This window comes from Chiloscyllium plagiosum, unplaced genomic scaffold (assembly GCF_037043375.1).
Source record: "Chiloscyllium plagiosum isolate Xiang-an unplaced genomic scaffold, Cpla_swu_hap1 HiC_scaffold_26, whole genome shotgun sequence".
In the NCBI taxonomy this organism is placed as follows: Eukaryota; Metazoa; Chordata; class Chondrichthyes; order Orectolobiformes; family Hemiscylliidae; genus Chiloscyllium; species Chiloscyllium plagiosum.
The window spans coordinates 32,690,285-32,710,534 of record NW_028270164.1 but is presented as its reverse complement, the minus strand read 5'-3'; the positions used below and the strand labels follow the sequence as shown (position 1 = coordinate 32,710,534).

The 20,250-nt window shown below is 38.9% G+C and overlaps 1 protein-coding gene across 2 annotated transcripts in view; it reads right to left on the bottom strand.

Annotated features, from left to right (window-relative positions):
- Nucleotides 1–3,089: 3,089 nt before the first annotated feature.
- The window catches only part of itpr3 (inositol 1,4,5-trisphosphate receptor, type 3), a 277,430-nt gene continuing 260,269 nt past the window's right edge, over nt 3,090–20,250 (bottom strand). For both annotated transcript variants that reach the window (XM_043716798.2, XM_043716799.2), the window contains exons 53-58: nt 19,869–19,970; nt 16,850–16,971; nt 14,456–14,621; nt 8,225–8,385; nt 4,701–4,862; nt 3,090–4,075 (exon numbers count right to left, since the gene is read on the bottom strand). In XM_043716798.2, coding sequence (XP_043572733.1) covers nt 3,983–4,075; nt 4,701–4,862; nt 8,225–8,385; nt 14,456–14,621; nt 16,850–16,971; nt 19,869–19,970 — 806 coding nt within the window. In that variant the 3' untranslated portion in view covers nt 3,090–3,982. The remainder of the gene's footprint in view (nt 4,076–4,700; nt 4,863–8,224; nt 8,386–14,455; nt 14,622–16,849; nt 16,972–19,868; nt 19,971–20,250) is intronic.

Below are 20,250 nucleotides of genomic sequence, written 5' to 3'. Positions count from 1 at the left end.
ACCCCAGTCCAACACCGGCATCTCCAAATCATTTTTCTTCTTATGTGCAATATAATGGATGTATTGTTATGACCAACTTGGTAAGATGCACTGGTGCTTGAACCCCACTAATCCTGGGTTTGTCTTAGAAGTTAAAAAATAATCAAAGTACACAAAATCCCCAATTTAGCTGTCTGATAAATTCAGTTTAACATAAAACACTAATCAGGTTTCTGTACTTAACAAAAACTGCTATTACAAATAAATAGAATTAACCACAATTTAAACAAATACAAACCATCAATGGCTAATTATTAGATTAGACTAAATTCCCTACAATGTGGAAACAGGCCCTTTGGCCCAACAAGTCCACACCGACCCTCTGAAGAGTAACCCACCCAGATCCATTTCCCTCTGACCAATGCACCTAACAGTATGGGCAATTTAACATGGCCAATTCACCTGACCGGCACATCTTTGGACTATGGGAGGAAAACAGAGCACCTGGAGGAAACCCACGCAGACACAGGGAGAATTCTAACACCCTATTAAAACCTCTCACACAGGCGGATGACAACAAATTTTAGTTTGTTTATGAGTGGAGGGAGAAAAAACAAAGAAAGCACAACTCAAATCATCAGACCAGAGCCCTCACTAAGGTATTCTTTTTGCTTCAAGACATTCTGTTCTCCAAAGTTCTTCCATATTCACTGAAGACTCCAGATTTTCACATTAATTGTTCAGCTTCATAATCATTGGTTTGATGCAATAGCTTACAGCAAACAGTGAGAGTATACAACTATCTTCAGGCTTGTATTATTTTGCTGCAGGAATTTAGAGACAGACCCTCTTTCCTGTCTGGAAACTTTCTACCCCAACTCTCCATCATTCCCAAGCGCAAGTTGCTCGGCCCAGGAACCAGTGGGAGAGTTGTCAGGCTGATGACGTCTGGCATCCATAACTGGTCACACTGCACCCATAGCTCCATGCTGTGTGGTCTAACCTTCGTCCCACCATTTGGAAAGCAGCAGTGTAAACAACTTTTCATGAGCTCCAGTAGCTTGCTTTCAAACGTGTAGCAATTTCTGCCTCAGTTGTTGCTTTTAAAACAGTTCTTCTCTCACTTTAGTCCACAAACAAAATAAAATCAAAAGATTTACAGTAACCACAATGAATTTTGGTTGCCAGTGCTATGCTCACACAAGCTTTAGTTAGTTTATTTTGTTAGGACAAACACCCCCACCCTCCCAACTGTACCTCCCACCTTCCCTCCACTGTACTTCCCACCTCCCCATCCTGAGCTTATATTGGATTATGGTTATTCAGCCTCATGTTAATGTATCACCATTGTATTTAGAAATAAGTCCAACGATGATGAATTGTGTACTCCTTTAAACACCTGGCCAAAACATAACTGGATGCATTGTGTATTACTCTGTTAAGGCTTACAGTGTATTCGAATCAGATCAAATTAAACATCTTTATAATTATGTATTCCAATATTTTGAGATAGCAGTTACACCAGGAAAACTATATTTTTACTGTCAATCCGCAGTCACTTTTTGTGTCTAGCAAGTGAAAATGATGTTTTCAATCTTTAAAACATAGGCTTCATACAGACAATGTTTTAGTTGAAGATGTGTGGAGAGGATGATTAATGAAACAGTTGCTTTGGAATCGAATTCTCCTCCTAAGTGACCAACTGATAAATATACTGGAAGTACCTGACCATTGTGAAGAAGTAGATTTTTCCAAAATTGAACAATTTGGTACAAAATGAGTTGTCCATGAAACATTTCTTGTGGAAATTTAGTCTTCCTTTTATTTATGCAGCCAAGGGCCACCCAGCTCCGATTAAAAAAACACATTAATCAGGAAATACAAGTTTATATCCTAAAATTTCTTTATAAACTCAGATGCAGAGCCCTGATAACATGATGCATTACATTCCTTTCAATGTCACTACATCCTTTCTGATGTTCAATTGCCAGATTGTTGCACAATAGCTGAAATTTCTACATTCATATAACTGCAGAAAATATTTGCTTATATTCTAATTCTCAAAAATATAGGCATAATTTGCCTTGCACTGTCTGAAAACAAACTGATCAAATTAATAATTGTGCAGGTGTGGAAGGACCATTTAGTCATACAAATTTGACCTCTTAGTTAGCTACCATTTGCAAGAACAGAGAATATATTGACTAGCTGATAATAGCAGTAATATTGAACAGAGCATGAAGACCTCTTTGGAGTACTGTATGTTTTTTGGAGTCTGTTGATTAACTGCCAAAATTATTTGCATTGTTCAGCCATAATTTATCTGAATTATAAAGAAATAAATAATGACTAATTCCTTCCATTAAAGAGATGTCCCAAAGAAAAAAAAGTTAAAAATATATCTTTTACTGGGATGAATTACTAGCAAGAAGCAGTATATTACTTAAAATAGAAATATTTATTCTATTAAATGCGTCTGTTTGATCCTCAATTTGTTGCAACTGTTCAGAAGAGAGCAAGACAAGATCCTGTCAGTAGAAGACATCACGAGATATTTTTCTCTCTTGTTGAGGAGGTAGACAAAAGTCTGCAGTGTCATGGAAGGCATTGGGAAAATCATTGGGCGCATAGATGATCTTACTCGAAGTTCACCAGTGCATTAGGTCTCAGAACAGCAATAAGCTATCCTATCTGGTATCAAGATTAGAGTGGTGATGGAAAAGCACAGGAGGTCAGGCAGCATCCAAGGAGCCCTTCATCAGGAGCCCTTTTCCAGCAGCACTCTGATCTTCAGCATCTGCAGCCCTCACTTTCACCATCCTATCTTGTATAACCACCCAGCGCAGTGCCACTGAGTTGACCTGTTTCAAGCAGACAAAAATTCTTAGGTTTCCATTTGATTACATTTTCAAGGTGTTAGAACTGCTAAACTATGAATATCAAACCATTTTAAATCACTGGCTAAATTGCTGTTTAATTGAGTTTATTAATTCATCCATAGGATAGGTTCAACACACAAAGAATCAGGAAATTGAAAATGTCACTATATTTTGTGCTGTATAAATAGCAGTTGGCTAATCACAGACTTGTGAAAGACAGACAGAAAGATATTTTGAGACTTTTTGGTTATTTTATTGGGTTCAGCACAAGAGTGGCATTAAAAAGTTACACCACAACAAAGGTTAAAACTAAAAAAAAGTTTATTAGAATCCAACAATCTGTCATTTGTCAAATGGACATTGATTTCTTGTAGATTCCACATTCTGAGAATTAATTTTAATGGTAGTGTTGTAGCCAGTACATTTTTTTTGTAAGTAAAGCAAATGTTAACACTGGCTCTGCAGTGTCAAAGTATTTATTTGTGAGACTGCAGAGAGTGAATGTAAGTTGAAATCTGGGATGAGTTGTTCATGCTGATTGTTATGAAGTGATTCTGCTTAGTCTCCTATTCCAGCATTAAAGCTGTGGGTAGGTGCTGTTGTTTAATAACTTTGATTCAAACCTGTTATTGCAACCAACTGAGGAGGTTAGAAGTGGAAGATTCATAAAGTGATATTGTTTCCCTGCCTGAAGCAGGTAATCAATAGATTTCTTCAAGTTTTCCAATTTTACCAAAACGTAAAACACAGAAATGAATGACTTTGTACATCATAATTTCAATATATATATATATATATATATATATATAACCTGCAGTTAGAAAATAGCAACAATCACATTTTTAAGATATTGCACAGTGACATCATCACCAGAACTGTAATATAAAACCCCATTTCCCTTCCCAAGAACTGCACTCGTTTTTAATTTACAAATTGTTTTAATCTTCATGCAGTTTGCAAGTGTAGTTTCTTTGCTTTAAGATCTCTTCCACAGTCCCAGAGAAAATACCTTGTTTCAATCTAACTTACGAATCAGATGTATTTTGTTGTAACAAATTATGTCAATACACAACAGTATCATTAGGCAGTGACGTGAATATTAAGTTGTAGTGCACTGGAGATTTTCATGCTTTCGCCATCTGATGGTTTGTGTTTGATATATTGCTTTGCACATCCACAAATCCCATTCTTTGCCTGCGTTTCCTTTGTTCTGTCATCTATATAAAACAAATGATAGATTATAATTTCTTAAAATCTAAAACATTGTTTAGTGACAACATTTGCATTTGATTGTATCAACCACTTGCTTATCATAATAGTTTTTGCGCATTACACTTTATTAGGGGAAAATAAATTAAACAAATTTTTAAATTCTTTGTTACAATTTATTTGGCCAACTTCTTATTCTTAAAGAAGGCAGATAGAGAGAAATGGCTGCTTGGGAAATGAGCACGTATAAAGTAATTTATAACAGAGAAAGTATACACAGCATAATTATTCTGGCATTTTACAGCACAGAAATTGGGTGGATTCTAAATTTCCTAGTGAGGTTGAGAGTTTGACATTTAAAGTTCACAGTTTACAGTATTATGTCAATTTGAATTCATACAAACTGAAAGATTATACGGGAAGAGAATAGTTCAAAACATCCACTACCAGTTGTGATGGCTGGAATATCATGGTCAGAATCCTCCAATACCTCTATGTAACCATGTAAACTCTTGAAAAGGGTCAGAAGAAAAGGAAATCCAGAGCAATAAGCGAAAAATACTTGGAAAAATTACTTTGATTTCCTCATATGCAAATTTGTCCTTTGATACAATAAATTGGATAAATACATGCCTGTTCTTTTAGTTCTGTAAGTTGGTTTGTGAGGTTTGTTACAAGTTTCATTGTCAAGAACAATTTGTCCTGTAGATTTCGAAGTTCATTTTGTTCTCCTTCTCCTTCGTTGCTGACCAGAGACATAGCACGCATACGTGGAAACCAATCCAAATTTTTAGTCTACAAAAAGGAGTAAAAAAACAGCAGGTGTTCTGGTTATCTATATTCCTGGATTGCACAAAATGTTTGGCATTTGTTATTACATTTAAACTTCCAGCGTGAACGAGGCACGTTGAAAGAAAATAACTTGCACGTGTTAGTGCCTTTCATTTTCTTAGGAAGATATTCCAAAGTTTTTCATAAACAATTAACTATTTTTGATCGATTCTGTTGAAAGCTCAGATCCAAAATATTAATTTTGGTTTTCTCTCCACAGATGTTGTCTTATGTGTTGAGTATTTCCAACTGTATTTTTTCTATTTTAAGTATTTTCGAAGTGTGTTCACCATTGCAGGTAAATGTGGCAGTCAAATGTCATACAGCAAAGTTCCACAAACAGTAAGGAAATGAATCAGCAGATAACCTCTTTTAATGTTGCTGGTCGAGCAATAAATGACAGGACGGACACAGATAGAACTCTCATTTAGTCAAATTTTATCTGGAATATTTTAAACCACCCAAGCAGGCAAATAGGTCCTTGGTTTAACATCACAATCAAACCCATCAATATTGTGGAATTCTGTCAGTACAAAATAGATAGCTAACTAGCTAGCAGCCAAGTTCAGAAAGTAATAGAGAAGGAAAATGGAGCATTGACCTTTATTTCTAAGGAAATTGAGTATAAAAGTAGGGCTGTGTTGCTAAAACTATACAACACAATAGTAAAATAATATTTGCATTAGCAAGTGTCAGGCAATGACTATCGCCACCAAGAGAGAATCTAATCTATCTCCCTTTGTCATTCAACAGCAATATTACCACTGAATTCCCCCAACATCAACATCCTCAGAGACCAGAAATTCAACTAACCAGTCACATTAATATTATGGCTTTGGTAAGTCAGGAGCCAAACTGGTGGCACATCTTAACATTCAATTCCTTCACCACCAGGATACAACGGCAGCTGTGTGTACGAACTACAAGGTATAATCAAGCTGTCAAGGCTCTTTGACTCATCTTCCAACACTATGACCTCATCAGCTACAAATATAAAGCTTAATGTATATAGGATAACATCAACTGAAAGATCCCTTCCAAGTCAAATGTTATCCTGACTTGGAAATACATTGTGGAGGAGCCAGTGTTGGACCTGGGTGGACGAAGTTAAAATTCACACAACACCAGGTTAAAGTCCAACAGATTTATGTGGAAGCACTAGCTTTCGGAGCGCTGTTTCTTCAGCAGGTAGCTGTAGAACAAGATCATAAGACACAGAATTTATAGCAACAGATTACAGTGTCATGCAACTGAAATGATATATTGAACAAAGCTAGATTGCTGACATATCTTGCAGTGGTTGCCATGACAGGGTTGTACGGTGTTCTGGTCCATGTTGTCCTGAAGGCTGGGCAGTTTGCTGCGAACAATGGTCTGTTTAAGGTTTGGCAGTTGTTTAAAGGTGAGAAGTGGTTGTGTAGGGAAGGTCTTGGCAAGGTGCTCATCCTCATCAATAATGTGTTGCAGGCTGCGAAGAACATGGCATAGTTTCTCCACTCCCAGGAAGTATTGGACAATGACGGGCACCCTATTGGTCAGAGGTGTCAGGCAAGACGTGTCATAGTGTCGACATGGATACCACCATTACACGTAAGGACACTACCCACCATGTACTCATGTGACTTGGCCAATGTTGGCTTTCTCATACGTTGCAGGCAAGGACGCCTTGAGGCATGGTACATTAGCGAGGCCAAGCAGACTCTACAACAACGGATGAATGGACACCGCGCAATAATCGCCAGACATGGGTGTTCCCTCCCAGTTGGGGAACACTTCAGCAGTCAGGGACATTCGGCTTCCGATCTTCAGGTGACCATCCTCCAAGGCAGACCTCGGGATACGTAGCAATGCAGAGTGGCCGAGCAAAGGCTGATAGCTAAGTTCGGTACCCATAAGGATGGTCTCAACTGGGACCTTGGGTTCATGTCACACTACAGGTGACCCCCTACACACTCACACTCACAGGTTTGTACTCCATCACACTCATGCACACATGCAAACAGACACCTTCTCGCGCACACGCTCACATGCACACACTCACACTCTCTCTCTTTTATGCATACGTGCACATATATAAGTCTGTGGGGTGAATTTGAATTTGCAGAATTATATTTGCTGATACATTCAATTTTGCTCAAAAAGCACACAATCTGCAGGCAGTCAATCCATGTAATATTTTATAACTTTCTACTTTGGAAATAGAACCAGCCTGACTCAAGATTAGGATACAGACAGACTCTAACCTCACACTTTAATGCATTGGTCTGAGCTGAGATGTCACCTTTTGTTCATAAAACCTTAAGTCATTTGAGAATGTGACTGAAAAGAAGTTCTGGGATTTACATATTAATGAAGCAAGGTGGGACTGAAGGGCCTGTTTCTGTGCTGTACATTGCTATGACTCTTTGAAAACCTGCAAACCTTTCTACACGATGAAAGACTTAACAGCAATCTAGGTTTGTTCAATATATCATTTCAGTTGTAATCTTCTGGTTTAAATTCTGTGTCTTATGATCCTGTTCCATAGCTATCTGATGAAGGAGCAGCGCTTCAGAATCTAATGCTTCCAAATATACTTGTTGGACTATAACCTGTTGTTGTGTGATTTTTAACTTTGGAAATATATTGCCATTCCTTCACTGAGGCAGGATCAGAGTTGGGAATTGTGTTCCAAATGGCACTGAGAGTGTACCTACATCAAAAGGAATGCAGTGGTCAGAGAGGACAATGAATGACCAAACTCTCAAAAGACAATTAGAAATGGGCTGTAACTGCTGGCCTCACCAGTGGCATCCACATTCATATATGAATACAAAATAAACCTAGATTAGTATATGAAATGGGAAGTAAGAATAAGAAGAAATGAAAGATGGCATTTTATTGTTTGTCCCATTGACTTGAGCAGTTTTAAATAGAGCACAAACTACGATTGCTGATTTTCAGTTTGGAGTTGGCATTGATTATTCGTTGTTCAACTATCATATGGTCAGCTATAGAATAAACCTTCCGTCAACTTGGCTAACTCAGAAGAGGGCTTAATGCATTAGTCTGATTTTTTCCACTGTCTAAAATAAGTATTTTGTGGCGGTTTTCACAGAGTTAGGGACACTTTTTTGTACCCCTGGTCATACACAAAATCATTTCAGCTAACAGAAAAAAATATCATCAAGTACCTGGCATGAGCTGGATGGGAACCAAGGTCCAGGAGGTCATAGAACTTCAGGCAGATTTTTCCATGATTAAGTATACAAATTTATGTAGCTGTGAGTTGTATTGAGTGAGCTTCAAGATTAAATCATATATAAATCGCTTAATTAATACATTACCTTTATCATTTGAGCAACATAGCTCTCTGGACCTGTATATTCAGTCTTTTTTTTGACATGAACCAATACAATGAAGTATAAATAATTCCAAATGTTGTGTTCATTGTTAATGTGCTCTTCAAATGATACAGTCTTGTTATCAAACTTGTCACGCTCAAGGCCTGCACAAAACAAAATCAGACATTACTTCCAAAAAAAAATTACCAATCCTGGAAAATAGTTGTTCAAATTGTGGAATATTTCTTGATCTGCAATTTTATGTCCCGCTGAGCTAATGTGGCTCGATTCCACTGTGGCAGGAAATTCAAGAATAAAGCCATATTCATTGTCACAACGGCAATTTTAAAAATTCAAATAGGGGCATTTCTCAATGTCCACCTGCTCATTTCGAGAAAAGAAATGGCAGCAAACAATTATGGTGACTGGGAAGTTCCATTAACATGTGGTGGATCAGGGGGTGAAAAGTAATACTTGCATTGCCTACTGGTGGAGCACTGAAATGTATTTGAATTTTTGTTGCTAGGAATTCATTGTGTATTACATAGGAAATGATATCACCAACCCAAAGAAACCCAAACATATAAATAGAAAGCATGAATCATCAGCAGTGCTTCGTCCGGAGGCTCACTGAAGATGTTACCAAGTATGGTGATGAAACGTCTGAAAATGAACCATCCAGTTCAGCGAGCAAACCTACATCCACATATAAAAATGTTTTATAAGCCTCATATAAATGGGGTTCTGGCTGATTTTTGTCTGAAATTACTGAAATAAAACCACAGTGGGGTGGAAGATGAGGACCAGAGGGTTCTGTCCCTGTTGCGATTGGAGAAACATTAGGGAGACAGGACACCTACTCACAGAGCGCTTCAGAGAACATCTCCAGGACATCCTTACCAACCAAACCCACTGGCCCATGGCCGAACACTTCAACTCCCCCCTCCCATTCTGCCGAGGATATGCAGGTCCTGGGCCTCCTCCATCTCCACTCCCTAACCACTAGATGCCTGGATGAAGAATGCCTCACCTCCCACCTCGGGACCCTCAAACCCCATGGCATCAATGTGGATTTCACCAGTTTCCTCATTTCTCCTCCCCCCACCTTATCCCAGTTCTCACCTTCCAACTCTGCACCGCCCTAATGACCTGTCCATCTTCCTTCCCACCTATCCATTCCACCCTCCTCTCTGACCTATCACCATTACCCCACCTCCATCTACCTATCGCACTCTCAACTACCTTTCCCCCAGCCCCCCCCCCCCCCCATTTATCTCACCATCCCCTTGCCTCACAGAATCATTCCTGATGAAGGGCTTTTGCCCGAAATGTCAATTCTCCTGCTGCTCGGATGCTGCCTGACCTGCTGTGCTTTTCCAGCACCACACTCTCGACTTTAATCTCCAGCATCTGCAGTGTTCATTTCCATCAGATACTCTATTCACTCCCACTACCCCATCATCAGGATAAATACTACCCTTTCCCAGCTATTTTCAGTTCTGAGAAAGGGTCACTGGACTCAAAACATTAACTCTGTTTTCCTCTCTACAGATGCTACCAGACCTGCTGAGTTTCTCCTGCACTTTCTAATTTTGTTTCAGATTCACAGCATCTATAGCTCTGTTTTTATTGAAGTTAATAGCTACTTGAGGTGTTGGATGTTACTTAATATCTGTAATATTGATATTTCTTTTGGTGTCAGTGCTGAAAAGAAAGAAAACCAGTCAGCTCGAAAAGGAAGGAGTTTCTTTGCATACATAAGTAAATTGAGTTTTAAAAGATGGATTCTTATGATTTCTAACAGTTTTGAAATAGGCACTTCATTTGATAGACAGTGCGTATTTATTGTAAAACCCATTCCACCTTGATTGAAGACAATGACTTAGACTGCATTAAAATTTCACAAGCTATCATGTTATTCCAATAACTTCAAGTAACATCTGGCTGATTATATTTTTACGCAATTCAGCATAAACAGTAAGAAATTAACAAAGATTTGGGTTATACAGTGACTTCAGCATAGTAAACAATCCATAAACCATGTACCAGAGGGGACATGGCCTGTTATCTCAATTCTGTCTTTATCCAGCATTTCTACCATACCTGTTTCAACAGTGGTTGCTGGATAACAATCAGGAGTCACTAGCTTGGTTTATCTTCCCCTTTTAAGCCAAAGGATAATCAGATCAACTGTTTCTTCTACCCAAACACCCCAGTGGAGACTGAGCAGGGGATTAGAAGTGATCTGGCCTGCAAGACTGTGATGAACACTTCTTCTACTGATACTATCGGGAATTCGGAAGTCCCATCCTTCAGAGGAAATTGAAACTGCTATGCAAGGCCAATGTGGTTGCAGGGGAACCTTAAATAAAAGCTCTTTGAAAATCGTGGGCATAGTTAAGGGAAGAGGATAGTATATTCTTCAGTTATGCCATATGCATTGAGAATATTAAGGATACTCATGGGTGCATTACATACAACATTGCAACAGAATTCAAATACTTATTTGTCACATGTGATTGTTTTATACTAAGTCTGGTACACAGAGATCCAGCTTGCCAAGTATCAATATAACTAAAACATATTTATCTTAGCTTGAAATTGAGGAAAGTTTGATGCAATTCACTGAAAAATAAATGTGGTCCTGTATATTTGAATATGTTTGGGATTGTTGCTTTAATTATTGTTGAACATGCATCTCTACTTCATTTTCCAAACTGTCAACTCTGTACTTTATTTAATCTTGAAAGTTATATTACTTCTTTTCTATCTATTTTCTACCTGCTTTTTATGACAACTGAAATTTCTGAAAAACATACAGATACCAAAGTAAGACTGATAGAATGAAAAGATTCAATGTATTCTCTGGAAAGTGTTTTGTTGTGCTAGTAAACTGGGTTCAATGGTTTCATGCTTTTCAGAGTGGAAGCCCACTTTTGGGCATTTGGTCTTTTCTGATGACATAGCCTGGCAGGTTCTTGATGAATTAGCACACAGAGGGAGACCATGAGTAGGTTACCATTAACTCCCACAATTAGAGGAATATACAATACAGTGTAAAGAACTAGCAGCTTACCACTGACACAAGGTTGCATACTGAGAATGTGATGATTGTAATCTCCGAAGGCCTGGACCAATTCTCTGGAGTCATGACATCACATTCTACCCCAGCAGTAGGGAAGTTTGAGAGATGACCTTAAAGAAGTTTATATAATAATGTGGGGTATAGATACAGTTAATGGTAGTTGTTTTTTTTTCCCTAGGTTGGGGGATTCCAAGACGAGGGTACACAGTTGTAAGGTGAGAGGAGAAAGATTTTAAAAAGACCAATTTCATATGCAGAGGAATGAACTTCAGAGGAAGTAGTGGATGTGTGAACAATTACAACATTTCAAAGACATTTGGATAAATAAATGAATAGGAAAGGTTTGGAGGGATATGGGCCAACAGAAAGCAGATGGGACTAGTTTGATTTGGGATTATGGTCAGCATGGGCTGGTTGAACTGAAGGGTCTGTTTCCATGCTGTAGCTCTATGATTGTGTAGGTCCTGAATGAAAAGTTAACCCTTGGTAAATGCTAATCATGAAACAAGAAAACTGTTGCAAAACCCTAAATGTCAGTCTGTTCAGGAAATCTTGTCCCTTTACCCAATCTGGCCTATTTGTGACTCCTGACCAACAGATTTTAACTGTCTTCTAAAATGGCCTAGCAAATCACTTAGTCATTGCAAATTGTCAGAATTAAAAAGAGAGTAAAATTGATGAACCACCTGATAATGACCTAGGCATCGAAGACAATGAAGACACTCCTGCCCAGTTGATTTGGCAATGATTTCTTCCCTAACCTTTAGCATTTGTGCGAAACTTGAGATCACTTGATTACAGACTAGTCACATAACATCCTGAATTAATCATACACATTGAATTAAACCTTAACATCCAATGTCCAGACTCTTGCATCATCAATTTCTGCTACTTCCTGACCCACTAGCAGGACCGAATCACCAAAGGTGAGACACAATGGTATACAATTGAGAGGGAGTGAAACTGGAAATCCTCAACACTAATGTTGGAACAATTGAAGTCTCATGGAATCAGGTCAAACATAGGCTGGACACCTCCTGAATGCTACCTAGGACAAAGTGCTCCCATAATCGATGGATCAGATCAAAATCCTGAAGTCCTGTCACAGCCAATCTTGAATAGTGGTGAAATTTAATGAATGGATGGCAGAATCTAGCACATCGAGCAAAAGATAAGGCCATCTTCAGCCAGAAATGCCAAGTGCATGATTTATCTCAGCCTCCTCCTCTGATCCCTAGCTGCCAGTCTTAGAACAATTCCATTCATTTCAAGAAATAGACGAAGATATTGGCTATGGGTTCTGACAATATTATGTCAATCTGTGATATTAACTAGACACACCTATACCCAAGCAGTCCCAACACAGTTACAACACTGGCATCTATCTGGAATGTGAAAAGGTTGTCCAGGTATGCTGCGTCCACAAAAAGCAGGACAAATCCAAAAAGGCTACTTACCACCCGATCCAAAAAGGCTACTTACCACTACTACTCTAGTTCATTAGCCAAGTTACGGGCAGGATTGTTTGATAGTGCTAACAAACACCACTTGCTCATAAACAAGTGACTGTCCTTAACTTCAGGCCAGGATTTGCTCAGATGTGGCAGCAAGAAGTTGTAGCAAAATGGAAGTCAATGTGATTTAGGGAGAAAGTCTCCACTAGTTGGGGTCAAACTTGGTACAAGATGGTGGTGATTGTTGGAGGTCAACCTACGCAGTCCCAGGACATCTCTTCAGAAATTCTCTAAAGTAGTGTCTGAGCCCAATCATCTTCAACTGCATCATCAAATGACCTTCTCTCCATCATATAGTTAGTGGTGGGTACGTTTCCTGATGTTTGTACAATGTCCAGCATAATTTGCACCTCCTCAGATATTGAATAGTTTGTGCCAACATGCAGCACGATCTGGACAATAACTAGGCTTGAGTTGATAAATGACAAGTAATATTTGTGCTACACGAGTGCCAGGCAATGATCATTTCAAACAAGAGAGACTCAAAATATGTGCCCTTGACATTCAACAGCATTACCATTGCTGAATCCCCGATAATCAACATTCTGGAAACTACTACTGACCAGAAACTGATCTGGACCAACTGCATAAATACTGTGGTACACAGCTGTCAAGGTCAGAAATTCTGTGGAGAGTAACTCACCTCCAGCTTCCCCATGGTCTGTCCACCATCTATAAAGCACAAGTCAGGAGTGTGATGGTATACTCTCCACTTGCAAAAATAGGTACAGTTCCAAAAACAATCAGAAGGTTTGGCACCATCCAGGACAAAGCAGCCTATTTGATCGGCATCTCATTCACTACCTTCAACATTCATTCTCTTCACCACTGAAGAACAACAACAGAGCCAAAGACTTATCCAGCATGGAAACAGAACCTTCAGTCCAAATAGTCCACAGCAACAATGTTCCCAAACTAAACTAATCCCACTTGTCTGCATTTGGCCCATATCCCTCTTCGTCTTTTCTATTTATGTACTTATCCAAATGTCTTTTAAATGTTGTAACTATACCTGCTTCACCACTTCCTGTAGCAGTTCATTCCACACATGAACCACACTCTGTTAAAAAAAAGTTGCCCCTCCTTTTCTTGTTAAAAATTTCTTCTCTCACCTTAAACATATGCTTTCTAGTTTTGAAATAAGTAGAGAATGAGGGATGAACTGAAGTGTGATTTATGTCCATGGGTCTTAGGCCATGAAACATATCACATGAGCTACCCACTAAGATGTGAAGCAAGAGGCACTTAATTTCTCCACATGGCATCTTCAGAGGCCATGGGATGATTAGTTAAAATGGAGGTAACACTACCAGTTTCTTCTAACATATAAAAATAGTACTGAACCAAGTCAATGTATTATTTTCAATCAGAAAATGTAATTATTGCAGCAGACATTTTACAAACGTTTTTATTCATCTGGTGAACAAGTATTGGATGTCAGTGTCGAGAATGTGGTGCTGGAAAAGCACAGCAGGTCAGGCAGCATCTGAGGAGCTGAGTGGCTTTTGCCCGAAATGTTGATTTTCCTGCTTCTCCGATGCTGCCTGAGCTGTTGTGCTTTTCCAGCACCACTCTCTTGACTCTAATATCCAGCATCTGCAGTCCTCACTTTCCCTATTGGATGTCAGCACTTACCACAGATAAAGCAGGTCGCTTTCAGGATTTCTTCTTTTTTTTGTTTCTCACTTCTCAAATCAGCAAAGGTGTCAATGATTACACCGAAAATCAGGTTCAATACAATAATGATGACAATGAAGAAAAACAGCAGATCAAAGATAACACGAGCGGGGAAGAGAGCTTCCTGGAATACATCAATCATTGCAGAATTACATTTAATCTCCAAGTTCAATATTCTTATGCTTCCACAAAATTATTTGAACTAACTTGAAATGTATACATAACAATTTTCAGACACCATATTAGGGAGAAGTTCTTTATTTGAAAGTTCCTCTGATCTTTTGAATTCCAACATTTATTATTTAATACCTGAAAAATTTCCCTCTGAAACAACCAAGCTTTTGTCAGACCTCCACATTCCAAACTAATGTTCTCCATTTTATTCCTCTGTGTATATTTAACGTTCTTTCCTTATAATGTAAGTGGTTCTTAATTAACTTCTAGGAGAAAGTGAGGTCTGCAGATGCTGGAGATCAAAGTTGAAACTTTATTGCTGGAACAGCACAGCAGGTCAGGCAGCATCCAGGGAACAGGAGATTCGACGTTTCGGGCACAGGCCCTTCTTCAGGAATGAGCAGAGAGTGTTCAGCAGGAGAAGATAAAAGGTAGGGCTGAACACTCTCTGCTCATTCCTGAAGAAGGGCCTGTGCCCGAAACGTCGAATCTCCTGTTCCCTGGATGCTGCCTGACCTGCTGTGCTGTTCCAGCAATAAAGTTTCAACCTTAATTAACTTCTACCTTATTTTGTTCATGTTGTTTGAAATAAATTATTTTATCCAGACTTACATCTCAATCTCCAGTTGTGATTTTATTTCCCAGCTCCCTGTCTTGTGTTATGTTTTAACTTAGGTTAAAATTATATTGGTTAGGTTACATTCAGAATACTGCGATCAGTTCTGGGGTTCTTCTTATAAAAAGACTAACAGAGGCCTTGAAGAATGGGGAAAAATTATAAGGCTTCTTTCTCCAAATTAGGACATAAAAGAAATATCCTGAGGTAGGTATTCAAGATTGTGAAAGAGGTTGATAAGGTAAATCAGGTAGAAGTTATTTCAACATGTGTGCAAGTCCAGAACCATAATTAAAAGGTGGTCACCAATAAATCAATCAGGAATTCTGGAGAAATGTTGCTACCCAGAGAATTGTTGAATGTGGAACTGACTACAACAGCATGTTGTTAATGCGAATTCCAAAAATGCATTCAAGGGACGAGAGAGAAAGAAGTAGAAGAATATGTTTATGGGTTGGGAAAAATAGATGGGAAGATGTGTGAGTTAGTTAAGGACTTGTTAGTCTGAATGATCTGTTTCTGTGCTGTGTATAGTTCATCAAAAAAGTTAATTAATCTGTTCAGGTAATATAATGGCACAGTGGTTAGTATTACTACATCACAGCATCAGGAACCTGGGTTCAATTCCAGCCTCAGATGACTGTGTGGAATTTGCACATTTTCCTCATGTCTGTGTGGGTTTCCACCGGGTGCTCCAGTTTCCTCCAAAAGTCTAGGGGGATGCAGGCTTGGTGGAGAAACCATGGTAAATGAGGGGTTATGTGCACAGGGTAAGATGTTGTTTGGAGGGTTGATGCAGACTCAATGGCCAAATGGCTCTATCTGCATTGTAGGGATTCCTTGAAATTTTTTCGCTAATTTCTTTTGGGAGTCAGATAATACGTAAAAAAACCGTATTGAAAACATTCAAAGAGAGCCTTTCTGATTTTCCTATTCTCTAATATATGTGTACGTGCCTCAGGGTAATTCATCATCACAAGATTAATTTAAAGATGCGGGTTACTATTTAACAATGATGAAAGTTAGATCATACAGAGTGATAGTGCAGCACATTGCTGGGATGGTGGATTACTTGATAATCCTTTTATGTTCAATTCCCATCTGAGCTGTCAGATGAGATGCCCAAAATGGGACAGTCAAATTTACACAGGGAAACTGGACATGAGATATTAAATCACCTGTCACTTTTAATAGTTTTAAGTGACTAGCTTATAAATGATAGTAATAAATTCCAGAAACTGGAATCTCAGTCTTGATAATGAGAATTGGACAGTAGTATGGGGGTTCGTAAAAGGATTGATAAAATATTTGGGCAGGGAAGTTACATAATTTTTTTAAAAATTGAACTTACTTTAATTTTGTAAAATATAGCATATACTGGAGGTATGTTACTGACACATTTTGGTGAGTTTGAGTGTTCAAGAGAAAATTCAATAAAACAGCATACACACATACATAAAAACAGTGAGTAATTATGGTTGCTTACTGCTCAGTTTTAAACTTGAAACTGTAGAGGTGAGAGACAAATGCTTCCAGATGTCTCATTATCAAGATTTACTTACATCTTTTGAAGGTTGTCTGAGTATATCTCCAACACCACCTCCATTACGTAGGCCATGATTTAATACTGTTACTATACACATCAATAGAGTGTCACAGGCTCGCTCTTTGTCATTCTCCTCATCTGTAATGACAGAAGGAGCAGCAGAAGTAAATTAAAGCTTCCCTCCAATATTCTTTGAAAAATTAGAGTGTGAGCTCTATGCCAATTGTTCTTGGACAAGCATTTATGAAAGTTAATCAGTTCTGAGTCTTGCACAGGCAATAACTTTATCCACTTGTACAAAAAATTTTTTTGTATCCACCATTCCAATCAGTTTTTAGTTCTTCAACTCATCTTGCTTTGCACTTGAGATCTATCTTGTGGTTGTTTCCTGTAAATATTTCAAACATGAGTATAACTATTTTATCACATCCAAAAGTGGCCTCACTGATCTATTATAACACATTAATTAATAAAGTTTAACCTTTGTATACTTGCATTCTATTATTCACACATGATTACAAAATCAACACATAGGAGGAAGACCATTAACTCCTTTCCTTTACATTCTCTCCATTTTTAGATCATGAGCACATTTGATTTTGTGCACAGAGGGAAGATTTTTGAATCCTAAAGTAGTGTAAGGTGAGCATGAGAGAAGAATTTGCTTGGTTAGACGGTTAGAAGTCCATCATTCATACTTTATTCCGGAGTGTTCCAATGTGGACTTTATATTCTCAAAACTTCCCTAGTGAATAAAAATTTAAAATAAAACTCAACAGTTTATGTCTTAATTTTTCAAAAATTTTACTATTTGAAAACAGGGTTTTAAGTGTAAAATACTTGTGCTATTAAATACAACCCTTTTTTGAAGAATTAAAATGCATTCATAAGATCAGGCACTAATCCTGAAATTTATCACAAGAGCTGGGCTGACAATTGGCAGATGCGAGTCGAGAGCGTCCGAGGAGCAGGAGAATCGACATTTCAGACACTCCTCGGATGCTGTCTGACCTGCTGTGCTTTTCCAGCATCACACTCTTGACTCTAATCTCCAGTATCTGCAGTCCTCACTTTTACCTAATTGGCAGACGGAGTTCAACCTGGAAAAATGTGAAGTGATTCATTTTCGAAGGCTGAATTTGAATGCAGATTACAGGGTTAAAGGCAGGATTCTTGGCAGTGTAGAGGAACAGAGGGATCTTGGGGTCCACGTCCATAGATCCCTCAAAGTTGCCTCCCAAGTTAATAGGGTTGTTAAGAAGGCATGTGGTATGTTGGCTTTCATTAGCAGGGGGGAATGAGTTGTGAGGTTATGCTGCTGCTCTATAAAGCCCTGGTTAGACCAAACTTGGAACACTGTGTTCAGTTCTGGTCACCTCATTACAGGAAGGATGTGGAAGCTTTAGACAGAGTGCAAAGGTGATTTACCAGGATGCTGCCTGGACTGGAGGGCGTGTCTTATGAAGAAAGATTGAAGGAGCTAGGGCTTTTTTCATTGGAGCAAAGAAGGATGAGAGGTGACTTAATAGAGACATACATGATGATGAGAGGCATAGTTAGAGTGGATAGCCAGAAACCTTTTCCCAGGGAGGAAATGGCTATCATGACGGGGTATAATTTTAAGGTGATTGGAGGAAGTTTTGGGGGTGATGTCAGAGGTAGGTTCTTTATATAGAGAGTGGTGGGTTCATGGAATGCTCTCCCAGCAGTGGTAGTAGAATCAGATACATTAGGGATATTTTAAGCAACTCTTGGATAGGCACATGGATGATAGTAAAATGAAGGGTATGTAGGTTAGTTTGATCTTAGAGTAGGATAAACGGTCGTCACAAAATCGAGGTTTGAAGGGTCTGTACTTTGCTGTACTGTTCTGTGTTCTATGGAACCAGTTGTACAGATGTTGTTGAAAACACCTGTTTACTCTGTCACTTGGGCATGAGAATGGAAAAATGCAGATTCCCATTGCTGATGACAATTACTTCTGCTGCTAAATACAGACGTATGAGAGTCAGATGAGAATACATCTGGTGGTATCTGGTCTGGAATACATGTGATTCCAGACCAACAGTAATGTGATTGTCTCTTAACTGCCCTCCGGGATGGGCAATAAATCTTGGCCTTACAGGACACATGCACAAAACAACCCCACTGCCCCATGGCCGAACACGTTAACTCCCCCTTCCACTCCCCCAAGGACATGCAGGTCCTTGGCCTCCTCCATCACCAAACCCTTAACACTCAATGTCTGAAGGAAGAACGCCTCATCTTCCGCCTTGGGACCCTCCAATGGGATCAATGTGAATTTCACCAGTTTCCTCATTTCTCCTCCACCTACCTTATCCCAGAGACAATCTTCAAACTCTGCACCATCCCTTGACCTGTCCTACCTGTCCATCTTCCTTCTCACCTATCTGCTCCACTCTCCTCTCCGACCTATTACCTCCACCCCCACCTCCATTTACTTATCGCATTCTCAGTTACTTTCCCCCCAGGCCCACTCTCCTCCCATTTATCTCTCAGCCCTCTTGGCCCACAGGCTGCATGCCTAGTGAATAGCTTATGCTTGAAGTGTCGATTCTCCTGCTCCTCGGATGCTGCCTGACCAGCTGTGCTTTTCCAGCACCACACTCTCAAGTCTTGCCCTCATCCCATGAATGAATAAAGGTTACAATGTATTATGTTTGAAGCACTTCTTGTTGACTCATGCAACAGAAAATACTTGGATGAGTTGGCAGAGGAATGCCAGTACCACCAGAACCATACTTCCCCTTCTTGCCAACAAGAAAGAATCTAACCATCACCCTTTGACCTTCAATAGAATTACTGCCTTCTCAAGGGCAATTCGAAATGGGCAATGAATACTGGACTAGTTAGTGGGATCCATATCCAATGAAAGAACTAAAAGATGGGAGGAAACTGGGGAAAAAGAAAAGAAAAAACTTGTATCTTCTGGAATGGATAATGGATTAAATTTGTAGAATGATATGCAGATTTTTGCTCATTTGTTTCTGCAAATTAAATGTTAATATGCTGACCTGGTGACTCAATGTCTTGGATGCCTGCAGAACAATGAACATCATCAGCAGCACATGTGTTAATGAAATCCTTTACAACGCTTCCTGGTACTGCAAACGAACCTAATGACAAAAGAAATAGTCCGCTTAAAATTGTAACCTTTGCCTTACTGAAGATTTGTATAAAATTCTTGCTCTTAACAATATCTTCCCATTTTACTGGGTTATTCTTGTTCTAATTTTCAAATTATTTAATTTTCCCTCTTTAGATATCAATGTTTCATGTACCATCCCTCAGGCCTTTGTCAGTATTTATGGATGAGCACCTATGAAGTATGCAGAGGGTGATCTGGCAATTAATTCTGCAATTTCATTTTCTCTATGCAGAGAAAGAGAATGTCAT